General features: G+C 40.0%; 1 protein-coding gene across 1 annotated transcript; it reads right to left on the bottom strand.

Moving 5' to 3' along the window:
* Positions 1–167: 167 nt before the first annotated feature.
* On the bottom strand, positions 168–16,469 carry LOC118795358 (coagulation factor XIII A chain-like). Its single transcript, XM_036553790.1, has 14 exons — positions 16,301–16,469; positions 13,655–13,831; positions 10,717–10,962; positions 10,225–10,343; positions 8,470–8,577; positions 7,594–7,768; positions 6,370–6,508; positions 5,404–5,507; positions 4,414–4,502; positions 3,804–3,957; positions 2,220–2,495; positions 1,360–1,520; positions 728–864; positions 168–312 (listed from the first exon to the last, which is right to left on the bottom strand). Exons 1-14 carry the CDS (start codon positions 16,467–16,469, stop codon positions 168–170), a joined length of 2,199 nt encoding a protein of 732 aa, XP_036409683.1.
* Positions 16,470–17,140: the final 671 nt, after the last annotated feature.

Below are 17,140 nucleotides of genomic sequence, written 5' to 3'. Positions count from 1 at the left end.
TTTACACCGTCAGATAATGCCATGGACTGGTGTGGATAATGTGATCGGAGCTACATATGTAGCAAGCATAAATGCCACAATGCTGCAGACAGAAAGGACCCTGGGACACTCGTTGTTCACTCTGGGTGTGGAGGGAGAGTGTCGGGGCGTCTTGTTGGGCCTCGGTGTTAATGGTCAGTGACGACGAGTTCCACCTCGCCATACACCTGCCTCAGTGTAGCACACTCCAGGCTGGCCATCACACTAGTGTGCATGACAGCCTGTGGGACGTAGTACTCAGACCACTTCACAGTGGAGCCCCTGGTGATCAACCTGCACAGTGCAAAGACACATAAATCACTGTGACCAGCTGCAATGAACAGGGTAGCAGTGGGGTGCATTCATCAGAGCATTGTGCTAGGGGGTTCAGTTCCTGTTTGCTATCATTCCAGTTCCACTAAAGGCCAAGCTGTTTGGATGTCATATTGGAGGCACTTGCTTTTGATTACCCAATCTTGTTGAAGTGACTCAGTCATTAAAACCTCAGCAAACAAGTTAACTGGGCCAACCAGCTAGCTTGGTACATAGGGACTTGGTTATTATGATTCTTTTTTTTCTTTTTTGTTGTTATTATCCACACTTATCCTCTATTGCAATGCATTTACAATGCATTTCGAGAAATTGTGAAACAAATACAGAAAAACAAGAAACAAAACAAGGCTGATATTTTCGTCACAACGTTTGTTACCTGTATCTTTTAGGACTGAACACCATGTGCCCTGATATCTCCATACGTATTGTTACATTCACCAAATCAAATCGTATGGTGTTGGTGAACTCAACCGTGACATTAAGGCTCTCGCCAACCACGTGGTTCCCGGCCACCTACAGGGTGAATGGAAACAATGTGAAGCAACCAGAAGAACAAGCAAACCCACACTGTGATGAGCGACATGAAGATGAACAGGAACTGTGGAATATGCTACTTGTGCTAGCTAACTGTGGTGTAAGTGTGCTCAGCGTGCTGTGGAGTAAGCCCTACCTATGCCCTGTAAATTGTCTCTACAACTGGAAAAACAGTGTGGTGGCCAGGACTCCTGAAATGCAGGTAGGTACAAAGACATAAGGTGCTCCTCTGGCTTTCTGGTACAATTCGGCTCAACTCATCTGCATATTCTCTCATGAAGACATGATGTTTTGCCGTGGTACATATAGTTTCAATAAACAATTCGTAGAAGGTTATAACTTAAATGGGAGCCTGAAAATGACGTGCAGGTGTATTATGTACAAGCCTGTGGAATGTACCTAATGGATGTAACCCGCAATTACAACACGTAACAAGACACTGAGCAGGATGTGAATGAAAGCCGTTTTTGTCACCGTGATGCTGAGCTTGGGGGCCAGCAGAGTGACCATTTGTGTGGTAGCAAGGATCCGCTCGGTCTCGTTGATGCGCCCAATGACAATGAAGTGAAGTACTCTTTGCTCCACAATCTTGCTCATGTATTCGTAAGCGTGCACGTTCACGGTCGCCACTTCGGCTGTAACACCAAGCGTGACATAAGCGAGACAGAGACAGTGAGAGACCCTCGGAACTGGTACAGTGACATTTCCTATCAGTGCAGAGAGGTGTTGAGAAACATCACCTACACACAGTGCTTCATAGCATGCAGAAATAACTCCACCATTACACTATAGTATAGATGAATAAGCTTGTTAAAGTTTTACTATTGGTACACTGTACATGACAAGTGAAAAGCAGGAGCTTCAGCAGGAGCAAGTCTTAATATCTAACCTATATTGTAACTATTCCTGTGGGTGAGAGAGAGAGAGAGAGAGAAAGAGAGAGAGAGAGAGAGAGAGAGAGAGAGAGAGAGAGAGAGACAGAGAGATATAAACAGATAAGTAGACGTGCACATATGAAAGGGTATGATACTTTATATTTTATCAAGTGGTGCATCTTCATCCTGGATCACATGACTTATGTCATGATGTGTATCTCATGCAATTAAAATCCAAACACAAAAACCAAACTACCTCATCTTTGCAAAAGGGACCCAGTGTTTTAGTACGAAGAAACATGAATGCTTCATTTCCAGACATCATGGCAAACAAAATCACAGGGGGTGTTTCTGTGTACCTCTTGACTTTGAAAAGGATTCAGTAAACTTCCAGTTAATTAGCCTCCTGGCATACTGTGTAGACTTGTTTAAGTGGGGGGGATCAGTGCTGAGACTCACTTTTCCAGGGGTCCAGTGTGCCCTGCAAGGGCTGGAACTTGAACTGAGAGCTGTGGACGCCGGTGTAGTACACCACGTTGCCGCTGAGGTAGAGGTCCACAATGCGACGGGACCTGCTCGTGTTTCTCAGGTGCAGGGTCACCTGGAAGTCATCGCCCAGCCCCACGTCTGGCACGTGCATGTCCAGCTCCACGTCCACGTCAGAGAAGGACGTCCCGCTGCGTATGCACCCGTACTGCTCGGCGTTCTTCACAGCCATGCGCTCCTCCAGCGTGCCTGAGCGGGGGGCCACACCAGTCAGATTGCATTGCAACGGTTCGGCGGCAGCATGACAACAGCAGAAATGCCACGAGGGGCGTGTCAAAATCTTTGTCGGGCAACTTTTTTTTTGTAAACACGAACAAGGTGCTTCACCTAAAAGGTGAGTAAGGTTGAAAACCAGGATGAAAAATTGTCAAAACATCAGTTGTTTAGTGTCTGGGAGCAAAGGGGCCGGATACACTTGACTAAAGAGCCATGCAGTCACATCTAAGAAAGCAAATGATCATGCCAACCAATGAGTAGTGTAAGGGCCAGAGGCAAATATGGCACATGATCTCATGTTATTAATCAATGGGGCCATCACACAAGAAAAGACAAATGTATATTTGGAATACCTCTGCTTTTGCTGCAAATGCACAAAGTAGATGGAAATCATCTAATAACACATGTACCGACTGGAGAGTGGAAAGTGCAACAAATAAAACATGTCAGCGACTGTCCCACTGGACCAACTGACAATAACGGGTTGAATCAACTTCCCGTCAACATTCCAGATCACCCTCTGGCGCCTCTTTGTTAATTCCTCAGAAGTAGGCCAAGCTGAGCATTCTTTAATCTACTGCCTTAAATTGCCTCATTTAGAAGCCCCTCTAAGATCACTGCATGGATCTTCAGTGTGAAAGACCTTATCGCCTTTACTAGTGTTTGAAGAGACGCGCATACCAGTTTGTTAGGAGCAATCAGCGGAGACACAATTAGAGCGCACAGTCTGGTCACTTCACAATGCAATAAAGAGGGAGAAGTAGGAAATGATGTTATTGGGAAAGATGATAAACTAAAGTTAATGAATCTTCACGCAGGCAGGTCATGAAGGAATTTACTAGAAAGATTTACTGGTTAGCAAACAGATCCAAGTTTATTCAGCTAACTGAATTTCATTGACATGTGCTTAGACAGCACTAAACTCAGTGATCAGTACAAAGGAACACATGCCTCATCACCCTTCTTGGCTTCCCCATGACTGTATACACACTGTAGACATAGTCTACCCTTGTGGGCTGATTATTGCTGCAGTATGGGCAAAGTAGCAGACCATTACTCAGCAAGCCAACTCTTTGTCTTTTACAGCACTCAAATTGTGTTTCTGTAAAAAGCAGATAATGCATTAAAATGCATGACCTAGTTTGTTGGACCCTCCAGTGGGAGGGAATATAACTTTTACATTGCATGAGTTGGTTTGCAGACCTGCTCCTTAAAATTGCCTTTTAGATTGTGCTCCCATGCCTTGAACCCCTTGCGAAGGTGCCAGCCCTTCTCACCTACCCTCTGGAAATTTGTACCAGTGAGTGATGTCTTCCTGCCCATTGTGACCAACTGCTTTGGTCAATACCATCTTGCCCACCGTAGACCTGTCCACGAACACTGTCTTCAGCCTTCCATTCATCAGCGTCATGCGAAAAACAATGTCACTGTTCAGCTGGAGAAAACACAGACATTCGTTAGTGAGTAGCCAACAACTGGCCAACAACTACTACAAGTAAAATAATTGCAGGCTTCTCATTTTTGCAAGCATTTACCATGCATACCAAACACTAGCAGTGCTGATAAGTAGTAGTAAGTTACATACATGTTACATTATTAAAGGCTGCCGAATAACACAAATGGATATGTTTGTCAATGAACTCTTTAAATATTGTTTGTGCATGATGCAGATCCAGTTGTGACATCAGTAAAGTAATACTTCATTTTCAATATTCGGCAAGAACAAGGAGAGTAAAAAATATGATGACCTCTAGGACTAGAAGAAATCCCATTTACTCCTGCATTAAACTTTGTCCAGCTTGTATAATGAGATGAAACATTTTCTGTGTTTTATCTCAGGTCACAGAGACATATAGGAACAGCGGACTGTGTCATAAATCACACTAATTACCTCTGCGTAAATAAATTTTGCATCAAAAGGGTAACATATCAGGCCATGTTTTATCGCAATTACAGATGCAGGGCCACATCTGTACATCCCTGTGGAAAAAGAAGAATAAACCTTTCAAACACACATTTAAATGTACGAATCAAGATAGATCTGCTACGTCAGTGTCCTCTACTGCCCAGATTTCCCTGACTGCGATTGCTTAAGACAGTCCCCATTTTTGACAAGGCAATTAGTGATGAATGTTTGTCTAAGTAGCCAGATATCTGTGGACATCTCAGATGGTAGTCTAAATACCTGTTTGGATTGTTCTAATTAACCATTCTTGTAACCCTTTGAGTGACCCGAATTTTTCAAACTTCATGGTCTTTATGAGTTCACACGGTCAGATAAATATCTAATAGAAATAATTATGTTGTCATTTGGCATTGATGCTTCTTCATGTGAGGTTAGTGGTATCCTGTTTGTGCAACTTTTCACATCAGTTTATTCCATGTACTTTGTAATTCGGTCTGGGTATAAGTTTGCTAAATGAGAGTGATAATCATCTTGTCCATTGACCTCCTATTTACCACAGCACTCTGGTCTAGCAGAGCTCCTTTTTCGGAGAGGCAGTGTTCAAACTGAGCTCAAAGTAACTTGGCAAGTATTCAGTAAGGCTTTTAATATATCTCCATGTTCATGGGCGTCAGTTTGTTTTGAAAAGTGCTGAGGACAACGAGGGGTTCAACATGTTCAACTAACTAAAGGCTTTCAAAAAGTGGTGGGGACGAAATGGGCCACAACATAAAGTGGTGGGGATATGTCCCCAGCGTAAATGACGCCTATGTCCATGTTGAAAGTCCAAGTCTTACTTTACACATTTGATAAGAACCGCATTTGAGTTGTAGAACCCAGACCTTCTTGAACGAAACTGCATGATGCATACAGATGTGAATAGCATAAAATAATTAAGCTTAATATTGTTAATTAATGTGTGGACTTAAGCCTCACCATCGCTGGTCTCCTGGGGGGTGGAGTCCACAACTTGCCAGCCACCAAAGCCAATAGGCAGGTCAGTTCTAACCAAGTAACATTCATTCCAGCAGTGGTAGTTCCTACAGAGACAGAATCCATACCTCAGGTCTAAAATGTGCATGGAACACCAGAGAGGCAGATAAAACACTCAGTGACCATAGGGTTCTTAGGTTTCGAATCTTCTGAAGCTCACCCGGATATCTTGATATGCAATTTTACCTTGGTACTTAGCTAACTAGTTGAACCCAGTACCACTGTTATTTGTCTGCTTGATCAAGCTGTTGATGCTGCTCTGCAACATGCAAAACCGTTAACTGAAATACTGTGGGCCTCTTAGGTGCGCTGCCAGGGTCTTGCTCTTCCCTTGGCTTTCTGATACATCTACATTCGCACTTGCTCCAGCAGAGCTGGTGAGGATTTAGACAAACCTCACCTTTTGATTTTGGATCAGTTTCTGAATTTGTATCTCTTGCCGCTAAAGTGTGATCAATGCCCAATATTTATCATTCTGTAAACTCTTCAATGTTTTTTTTTTTTTCCTTTTTCCAAATGTCTGTTCTGTTAAAACGACCTTACAACTCACGATGCACAGGAGAATGAAACTAAGTTTTATCACTGACACTTCTCAACTTTAACAGCAACAACAGTAATAGCATTGATTGCATTTGATGTATAAATACAGTAGATGCATAACTGCCCAACAATAGTATGCATGTCCACATTTTATACCAAGACATAGCTAACAGAATGACTCTAATGTAGCACTGCTTGCAATTTACTTTGTAAATGTCTGTTTTTACAAATTATTATCTCTATAAGATCAGTCATATACTCTCTAAACTCCAAATTATTTTCATCATTAATGACACATGCATGAGGCATCCATAAACACCCACACCCAATTTTGTCACTGGCAAAATGATCAGTACAATAAAGATATACCACAGTGAGTCCTTTGTATTTTTTGTGTCCAGCTCCAGTTCAGATGTTAGGATGACATCGATTTTTAAGTTTCCATCATTGTCATGGGCAGACCGAAAGTTGGAAACAACCCTGGCTGGAATTCCCAAACAGCGCAGAACTATAGAAGACAACCAAAAACACTGAATTAGGAACATTTCACATAAAGCAGATTAAGAAAGCGCTAACAATTTTGCAGTAAAGCTAATTTCACCTGATTGTCTTTGTATAATACTCCCATTCCTACAACTCTTTATTATGTTGTATGTTGTGAAAGCAAGATGCTGATTAGTGAGTCTTAAATCTTCAACAATGTTGTAACATTTCTTTTTAAGGAGTCTGATCTTTTTTTTTTTTTTATCTGGATGAAGCTGGTTACTCTGGGGAAATACCCTGGCCCCAGGGCTCCACCCCCTTCAAAAATGACATGCCCTTAACTAAAACTAAAATTTTTATACATCGTAAAAGGGACATGTGGGAGATACAAATCACTCTCAATATTTAAACCACTGTACAGGGCCAGTTGTCAGCAGACCAAGTCCATAAAGTGAAAGCATGTATTCCCTTAAAGCAATTTGGTTATGCACCACTGGAAAATACCATAAACCAGTACCATACCACATATAGCTCATTTAACAATTGCATCAATTAAATGTCAGCTTGCACTGAAGATGGACTCATCAAATAACAAACATGAAGAAATAGCAGTGTGTGCACATTTGCACAAAAAACAGTCATTTTTCACACTAGAAGCATGGGCTTTAAACTGTGAACCCACGCAAGACTGGAACTTTCCTTGATGCTATGTGAACATTTCTGCAGATTATTATAGCATTGTGTATTCAAATAAAATGTTCTGGAGCAATGGCTAGACAGTGAAAGACTTTCTAAGAGCCAAAAAATCACCTGATCAGGAAAGCCTTCATCATTACTTGACAAGGATGATGGAATCTCTGAAATATCTTCTGTTTTCAGTGTTTTATTTATCTAATTGGATCTTCTAAAAGGTAATAATATGGAAGCTTGACTATGGTCACCATCTCATGTCCTGACATTGTTTTCAATGGAAAGGGAAGCATTGTATTGAGTAAGCACATTTACTCAAAAACTGAGAACAACAGCTCATCATACTCAAGGGTTATGCAAAGGTTACAATCTATTCTGTTCAAACAAACCAAAACAAGTGGTGTGAAGAGCAGAACTCACAAGTGTTGAAGACACCAGCATAAACCCAGCATTGTGCGAAAGTAACGGGCTGAGATTTTGTGACGTATTTGTCCAGGATCTCCGGGCTGCCCGTCCAGGCTGTGGGTGCAGTTCCTGAGCCGTACTCTCCGCTCCAGTTTCCTACCAGCACTCCACGGTCGTCCTGCGAGTTCATCTGGAGACACAGACGTCACAACGCATGAATCCACTAAATCCACTGAAAAAAATCACAGCGTTAGCATTAACACGTGGCATATAAATACAAATACACAGTTTTACATCTGCACAATGGGTTAATAGTTTGCTGTAACAGCATAAGCACAGTTTTTTCAATGCAAGCTTCTTGACCACAGCCATAGGGGAAACACAAACACAGACCCATTATTGGTAATAATGGTAAATATTCATATGAAAGTGAAAAGGTGAAGAATAAATAATAACAGTGGAATAATTTTAATTTTACTTTATTTTTATTGTAAATGTTGTACTTACAACAGCCCACAGTGGCAGAACAAATTGGCATTGTTCTTCCACGTCTGGGCTTCACTCACAGGGTTCACTCACTTCACAGGATCTCACTGCACACTAGAAACCTCCTGCTGGTCAATCGGCATATAAAGAAGCAATGCTTGGCATTACGTGTGTCGGAGGAGAGCATGTGTTTACGTGTGCACTCCCTTGTTAGTGGGGGGGGGTTTGTGTGGTGAAGAGTGGCATGTCTATAATGTAATTGGACCTTCCAAATTGGCAGAAAGAGGGGAGAAACAGTGGTCATTCCAAAATGGAAAAAAACGTAAATAAAGTACTGACTTAGTGCATTTCCTAGGCGAGTCATCATATACCAAGAACAAACAGTAAAGACTAGTGTGAACTCACGATGGCAGAGCCCATCCGGATGACTTTGATTGCATCTCCCCTGTTGATGATGGGCATCTTGGCAACATCCATGATGTAGAGGCAGGCATCAAGTATTCCTTTCTGAAACTGCAACAGGAAGAAAACATAATTTCAGAATCATCCAGTATATGTGATATAACAATAATGCATTTTTTAGGAGAACCCCAAACTCAATGGACACGTTTGTCTTTGCAAACATTGGGATAGTAATTTCCCTTGCTCAAAAGATGTTACCCCTCAGCCTATTACTAGGTTTCAATTTTTTCTACATATGTTAATGTAGCTTGACTATTATTTCAAGCATTACCTGTCCCTAACAGCAGAATAACACAAGATTTTGTTCTTCACAAATGTTATACTGAGAATTCAGATTATTCAAATGAATGGAGTAAGATGGAAGAGCAGGTCCTCTGCCTGATAGAGAAGTTGCTTGTTTAAACAAAGTGCCTATAATTGGCTAATTAAGATGGTTGGAGAAAAAGCTAATCTGTCACAAATCAGAGGCCTGTACTGTGTTCAGAGCTAGTGATGCCCCTGTTACAACCACAAAATTTCACACCTGTTCTACAGTGCTACCAAGGGCCAATTGAAGCCAAGCCAACATAGTTGCCATTCATGTAATGAGAAATTGATCATCCTGTAAATGGCAATACTGCTAATGTTATTTAATGACAGCCAAACTCTTCTAATAAAATGAGCACTGTTGACATTCATTCACTCAAATGCTGGTGAGCACATTCACCATAAATGCCTAAATACTGTGCAGCTGAGCACCCTTCATTAACTAAAATACAAGTGAATTGCAGTAAGCAAAACAAAGCAAAAGGCATAAAGTAATTTGCTCATGGTATTTTGTTAAGTTCCATGAGTGGCTGACACAAATTGTTAATAGCATTTCTTTGTAAAACATCTACATCTCTTTATTTATAATGGGTGTTTTCTTGCAATCCCTGTGAATAGGGAAATTATGCAAATTATGATATGTACTAATGTAATAAAAATCTGATTAATCTGTGTATTTATGCAATAACACTATGCAGTTATACCATGGAAAGCAATTCAAAATAGTGTAAATGCACTATTGTTGGTTTGCCATTGAAATAAATCCTTTATCACCACTGAATTAATTCTTCCGCCTTTATAATTGCTTATGAATGGTAATAATGCAGCTGTAATTGATCATCTAGGGAAAAAAATGAAATAATAAAATTCTGTAGATACTGCAATGCAGATAATTGGACTTTTTGTAAATTACTATCCCATTTGTAGACCTTTGTTTACTTAATAAACCTTTAATACTCAACATGGGTTTTATTGATAATCATAAAATGAGTAAATGGTCAATGGGATGTTTGTTGAACAAAGAAAGACTCATGTCTGTATGGAGCACAGGTTATAAGGGGGATTCAAAGAGGGATACATTTTCTGTAGAAGTGTAATAAATAACTGAAAATAACATCTAATATACTGCCAAATATAAGGTGTATTATACACAGCCTACTCTGAGGTGTAATATTCGTCTTAATATAAGGTGTAATATATAGTGCAATCTGTGGTGTAATATATGACCTAACATAAGTTGTAATATGTAGAATAATAGAAAGAGTAATACACAACATAATATACAGGATATAATGCAGGACACAATATAATGTATAATATATTAATATATGGCATAATGTGAGGTGGAATACGCAAGTGATGGCCTTGGGTAAACTGGTAGCATGCCATTACCTGTCCGAAATTCCAAGGTCTTCCAACTGGTTTGTTGGGATTCCCATTATAAATGATCCCCCTCTGGTTCAGGACATACTCCTGTCTCTCATTTTCATTGGGCATGTACACAGTGTCTTCTACAAATAAACAAATGAATAAATAAAAGTGAGGAAATTCTGACAGGATGGTATCGCTACACTATGGGTCAACAGGAGATGAGGGCAGAAAGAACACGCCGTGCTCACGTTCAAGTAGTGGCTGCAAAAAAGTACTGTGCAATGTGATCATGTGTTTGAAATTTGTTTCGCTTATCTTGTCTAAGACCTATTCTTTATGTATTAATTCCCTAGCTGCTAAAATGCGTATAAATATGTAAAACAGCTAACAGAAGAAATACCCGAACATCTTAGATGTGACCACGGAGCCTCAGTCACGGAATACGTAGAATTCATTCATTTATGCATGAGGCTGCGCCTTCACAAGTGATAAAAAAGTACTGATTATTCTCACTTAGTAGCCATGGGTTGAACAAGATGTAGACGTCCTTTATGGTTGAAGAAATCCACTTGATCCTTGAGTAAACCGGGACCCCAGCGGTCATCTGGAACCTTCCCACAATGCAGTCTGATGGTGGGGTGATGGTCACAGAGACCTTGAAGCCTGAGGACGTCAACACCTGCATATCCCACTGCAACATCTGCCCCTGGTCGGATGGGAGCACGACTTTGGTGCCTGTGCTGGTTTGAGGATTGACACCTTGTGGATACAAAAGAGGACAAAATAGCAGTCCTATTCATCCCTGTTAATTATGGTACTTGCAGGTGTTTTTTTTATCCTGTCATATCCCATACTATGAGATTCACAAGATACACTGTTTAGAGGAATGGGTGTTTCATACAAATGTGTGAAACAGAGTGTGCAACAAAATATTAAATCTATATTACAAACGCACATTATTTTTTAGGTAAGAGGCAGGTGCAGGGTGTGTTGTCTTTATTTGTATGTGGGTGTGGGTCACTACATGCTGGGATCATTTCTGAGCACTCAAGGCCATGAATCTATGACACATATATGATATTTGGGACCACCAGCTCATTTTTAAGGTATTAGCCATACCTGCAAAAACCTTAAGGATTGATGCCATCTCAGAAAAGACTTGCAAATTCCATTGCTCATCTGAACCACTTATGCCACATCATTTGTACTGTTCATTTTCATTACAACAAATGACATGTGAACACTTGTCAACAAAAACCTGACTGAATGCACCAAAAATATGGAACAAACTTCATGTTGTGAACATGCAGGACTGACAAACAAGAACATTCTGCAGTTTGCGGACAACTCATAAGGTCACGAGGCTGCACATTTACAGACCTGTTTTTACCATCATATCAACATGAAAAAAACACTCTCATTTTAAAAATGGCCTCATTTCCTCTTCAGCAATTACAATGCAGAGTGAAGGACAGTTGCTGAGCCATGCCAATGCAGTGACTGAATCTCAGGAATAACGCTGCTCAGATGGCAGAGATGCAGATTATAATGAGTAAGCCTCTCTTCCCTTTTTTGACGGAAGAGAAATTGCGAATTAAAAGTAGCAACAATGAGATTGTGGCTTCAATTATTCATGCGGCTCATTTCTGAGGCATTATCCCACTGTCCATTCAGACTCATTACATGATTATTGCAGCCTCCTGGCAAACATAACTATTGTGCTGTCCAAGCCATGGCATTTATCTCCACACAAAGGTTTCTACACACAATTTTCATTTTAATTTCACATAGTGATATAAACAATAGTCCTAGATGACCGTGTCACTTTGTTATTTTTTTTGTAAATCACTTGAAATTTGAAATCATTCTGAAATAAATTAGAGCAACCAAAATGATTGTGTTCATATACTGTGATTTTGTTTGATTTCAGCTCTGCAACGGAGAAGGTATTCATACTTTTTTTTTTTACTTTTGTGACAGGCATCACTTGTATCATCTATCTTGTATGTTGAGTGTTGAAAAATATCTGCTCCCTAAAGTCTATATGCACTCAAAGGTTTAAACAATGCTTGAGGATATACATCTGCCAGGGGAAGAATGAAGGCATTCAAAGACCAAAACATTGCTCCTTTCCCCGTAACTACTAGCTAGGAAGCTTCCAGTACCATTTTTTCCTTTTTTATACCTCTTTCTCTCCTTTTCTGTGTGGTTATTCAGGCATCATGTTGTTTGGCAGTAATAACTGATATTTAAACATAAACATTTGCAATTTTGTGCCTCTTGCATTATTTTTACCCTTGTTTGTGCAGTTAAAAACTGGCACAAAATCCATAATTGGATTTTTGTAACTTTCTGCACAGTGGTGTGTGTATCCAGCACATGAAAAATGATATGAAGTTCAGAAATAAAAGTAACTCTAGTAAATGCGGTAACTAATGATTTTTTAGAAGCGTTGAACACGACTGTTCTTGTCTTGCTGGAAAGCCAGCTGTACATGCAGGTAAGCAATATTACACACAGGAAACAAAGCCAGCTAGGTAGCTAGCTCTATTTATGAAACATGGCTCAATGAAACACAACTCGTTATGAACTCCTGAAGCTGCTTAATAACAAACTGATCATTTAAATCAGCTGTGTTGGAGCAGGGAGAGATCTAAAACATGCAGGACAAGGGGTCCTCCAGGTAGAGGTTTGGGAAACAGTGCATTTGATCACACCTGATTTCAGCCTTCAAGATCGCTGGGAATTTGGGAAGATTTGGGAAATGCTGATCAAATGAACCAGACACTCATTTTCAAGTTTTCCGTAATTATCCTGTGATCTCGAGAAAACAAAGGTTGTTTTCTCGTGATAAATTATCTCGTTATCTTGAGAAAACAAGCTTTGTTATCTCGAGATAATGAGATAAATTAACCCCGTTATCTCAGGAAAACGATCTTTGTTATCTCAAGATAACAAAATAATTAACTTGTGATCCTGAGATAACGGCATTAAAAAAGTAATTGCAAGCACGGCCATTCTCAGCTTCCATACAAATGAATGATATTTTTAGATCTTTTGGCTTCCTTCAAACAAAAACAAAATATTGACTTACTGTATAAGAATGTAGCATATGACAAATCTGAATTACCACAAAACTGAATTGCCACAAACTTCAACTCTTTTGTTGAAAGAAAATGTGCTCATTCAGCAATGTGTGGGTAATTTACCAAACTTAATGACCCAGTCAAATGGAGCATGTAAACGGCCACTCTGTGCATTGGTTTGCCATTTGGTGTAAATCCAAAATGATTTCAATGAATTTTACGTAACTACTATAACCATTCATCCTGCTGCGCATTGTTTAAACATCTTCATTTCAAAATGGGAGGCCTGTATCACCCCACCAATGAGACACATGGGAACTCTTCAGCCACAGAGAACATACGGAGAGGAGAGAACACTGGCTCACCTATTTCAAACTTCAGATAGAAAAAATCCTGCAGATTGCTCACGTTCTTGTTGAAGGTGATATCAATCCAGAATGGCTGGCCCCTGCGCACAACCAGGTATGGGTCCTTGATCAAATTGGTTTTGTGCTCGCTCCTGTTCCTTCCATTGAGTGTGTCCACATCTTCAATATTTAGGTCTGAAATCAAATGGGGATTAAAGAGAATCTATGTTTAAACCAATAATGTGGTAAGAAGAAAATTAGCAACGTGTTATGATATTGTGCATTAAAAGAGGCCTGAGTCTTTAGGGACAAGATTCATAAAGGATTGATGTAGAACAGGGAGCTGGAATTCGGCAAGAGTTAAAGCCGGAAATCCTTTGGCACCTCCAAAAGTAACCGTTAAACAGTACACATCCATCATGAGATCCGAGGTGTAGTTCAGTGTTCACTCTTTTTTCTATCACCTGTTTGTGACTCTAACCCACACAGTCCTGTGATATGCACAGTCATATCTGGGCTCTCCTTAGCTCTGGAACATCTCCACTTCTGTGGGTGGAATCTTTCTCTAGCTAATTTTATTCACTCAGGTCTCACTCACCACGAGGTGCTGTCCAATCCAATCCGTGCCATAAGTTCCTGATAACTCTTTTTTCTAACTGAGTCTGTTACATTTTCTTGGTTGCACAAAGTGCATCCACAGCAATGCTGTACTTTCTCATTATTTATCACATCAACAGCTGCAAACAGAAGATGTCTGTTGGCCAAATTAGTCAACCTGCTATCACCCTTGCAAGTCAATAGTCAATCAAAAACCCTGCACAGTTATTTGATTTTTTCTGCACCTGTTGGCTAAAGAGTTTTACACAGATTCAGTTAGCTAGATAATTGACTGGTTGTTAGGTTAATGGAGGACATGGAGGATGAACATCTCTGGTTGCACTTATCCAGCTTAGAACACATGAAGTAAAGTCAGTGGAGATAACAGCATGCCAGAACTCTTTCTCTAACCTCAGGAAACATGTGGAGGTACATTTAGTTTTCTTAATAATTGTTTGACATGTTGCAAGCTAGTTAAATACAGTTGACTAGTCAGCGTTACCATGACAATGGCCTCTAGCTAGGTAAAACAGCTGTTAACAGCTACCAGCATATCAGACCATAAGGTTAGCTAGTTAGCGGGTACTTTTTGAATATGTCAGCCTAGTATGGGGTAGTGTTGGCTGGGTTAACTAACATTAGCCTAACTAACTAACAAACATTAGAACTCAACAACTACTAACAAAAAAAGTGCTTTTTCTGCTTGTTAGTTGCTCACGCACTGTATCTTTTGATATTCTGTGGTAATGTTGCCTAACTAATTTTACAGTACGATCACGCCCCACATTCAAAAGATTAGTAAAAACATTATGGCTTGCTAGCTACATGAGTGAGATGACTGAGCATTTTGTGTGCGTGCACTCTTCCTTTTAGATGAATGCACATGATGTTGCACAGGACAGCTCAGGGAACACAAAGGAAATGAGCTATACTTGAGTAATTTACACATTACGGTTTCTCACAAATGTAACATAAATGCAATTCTACTTGAGTGTTTTTTTAATGAGGTACTTTTAGTCTTACTCTAGTTTTTTGGAGAAATACTTTTAATTCTACTCAAATACATACTCAACTAACTACTTCTGCTTAAGTTGTATTTTCCCGTACCCTTTCCACCACTGCAGTAAACAGACATCACAAGGATGTATATGGGAAGGCTTGCAGAAAAAAACAGCAGAGACATTTAAAGACTTTGCCTCTGCAACAATGTATGAATAGAATTGTTTAAAAGGTGTCTTCATTTCCCAAGGGAGACGTGTGCAATTCTAGCTGCATCCAGGGAAACAAAGTTGGGGAAGGTGCCAGAACTGACAGCTGTCCCCTCAATCATTTGTTAAAGCTTGAGTGGCAAAGATTATTTGGAAGACATCAAATCTGAGCAAAACGGTAACTGTCCCTCTGCATAGATGGAGCTCATTCATCCTAACAGTTGTGATGCAATACAGCTGTGCTTTAGTCTTGATGTGACATTCTAATTTAGCAGCAACATATGTTGGGATATTTTTCTGATGTGGAAGGTTTCCTACTTTCTAACAATAATTGACAGAAGCTCAGCTCAAAGGAAATAAAGAATTTGATTTGATATATTATCCCTTTCCTTTAAAGTAATTGCTATTTATTATTTTCTCAGTCTCAGTCTGAAATTAAAGTGGGCTACCTACAAATCGTTTGAACTTGAACTTGAACTTGGCTCTGAGGAAAGGGGATAAGCCTGGTGATTTTAAAACTCAAACTCTGACAAAACTGGTATGTCCACATGGCGTTAGGATTGGGTTACAAGACATCACATATGCACACACGTTTTTTTTTTCCTTTGATTTGGCACTTGCTGATGTTATGATACAGGCAGAGGCAGCCTCCTCTCCAGGTAAGCATATAAAGGTGATCCACTGACCAGAATAATAGGAGGAAATATACTCAATACTCAAATGACTCACACAGAACATTTTATAGTTTACCTTGTACACCAACAAACTTATATTAAGATCTCAAATCAACACCCATCCAGTAACACCCAGTAACCTCTCACTACAGATCACACACAAACAATTAGTGATTGTCCTCTACCAGCCGTCTCCTGGAACCGTGACATTGGTTTGTCCAAAGGCTCGGACTCTTGGAAGGTGGGGTGCTCCTGATTGCTGCGGGCCATGATCATGTTGAAGCGCCCACGCTCAGTGCTCTGGAGTGGGGTGCTACTGGCCTCCATTTCTGGCTTGGAGTCAGAAGAAGTCATTGCTGTCCTGGTATGCAAGAAGGAACATCTTAAAGCAATAATGACAGTTATGCTGAGCATGTACCCATATTTGCTTTGGTTTTTTTGGCCAAAAATTTAACTGACAAATCACTGTTTGCAGTTTGTACTGTGGAGTAGTGCACACATAGGTTTGGAGTGAATCCGGTCCATAGTTTTACTGTGGTATCTGCATCTACACATCTGCACGGAAATATCTGAAAACATTTTAGGTAGGTGTTACTGAAAGAGAGTATCATGTGTGAAACATTTTGATTTCTGAAAACTCTAGTCCCTGCATTCTTCTATTTAAAAAATACATACACTTTTTTCCAGAATTTCCTGTATAATTTCTGTATAATCCATTCAAGCAATTACATTCTATTGGTCACGTAGTGTGGCTACCATGGGTTGGATTTAGGGGGGGGGGGGGTTGTTACATGTATCACACTCAGTACCACAAAGATGCTATGTACAAAACATTGCTCATGTGGTATGGCAGTTATGTAAGATTTTGCGTTAAATGCAAATGTGCCATCCAAATGTGAACACTGGAAGAAGAAGAATCATATAAAAACTGACTCAAAACAGCGAATTAAAGTAGCAATCATTAGTCATACACTCAGCACTGTTGCATAAATCACAAACCTGGTATGAGTGGGTTTTCTCAATGT

Source organism: Megalops cyprinoides, chromosome 2 (assembly GCF_013368585.1).
Source record: "Megalops cyprinoides isolate fMegCyp1 chromosome 2, fMegCyp1.pri, whole genome shotgun sequence".
Taxonomy (NCBI): domain Eukaryota; kingdom Metazoa; phylum Chordata; class Actinopteri; order Elopiformes; family Megalopidae; genus Megalops; species Megalops cyprinoides.
Note: the sequence above shows the minus strand (reverse complement) of the source record. Positions and strands in the feature narration are given on the sequence as shown.

Coding starts and splice junctions, on each gene's coding strand:
- LOC118795358 (XM_036553790.1), bottom strand. CDS start 16,469: ATGACTTCTTCTGACTCCAAGCCAGAAATGGAGGCCAGTAGCACCCCA. Junction 7,769..8,469: donor TCCGGATGGGCTCTGCCATC/GTGAGTTCACAC, acceptor CTGTGTCTCCAG/ATGAACTCGCAGGACGACCG. Junction 5,508..6,369: donor AATACAAAGGACTCACTGTG/GTATATCTTTAT, acceptor CTGTCTCTGTAG/GAACTACCACTGCTGGAATG.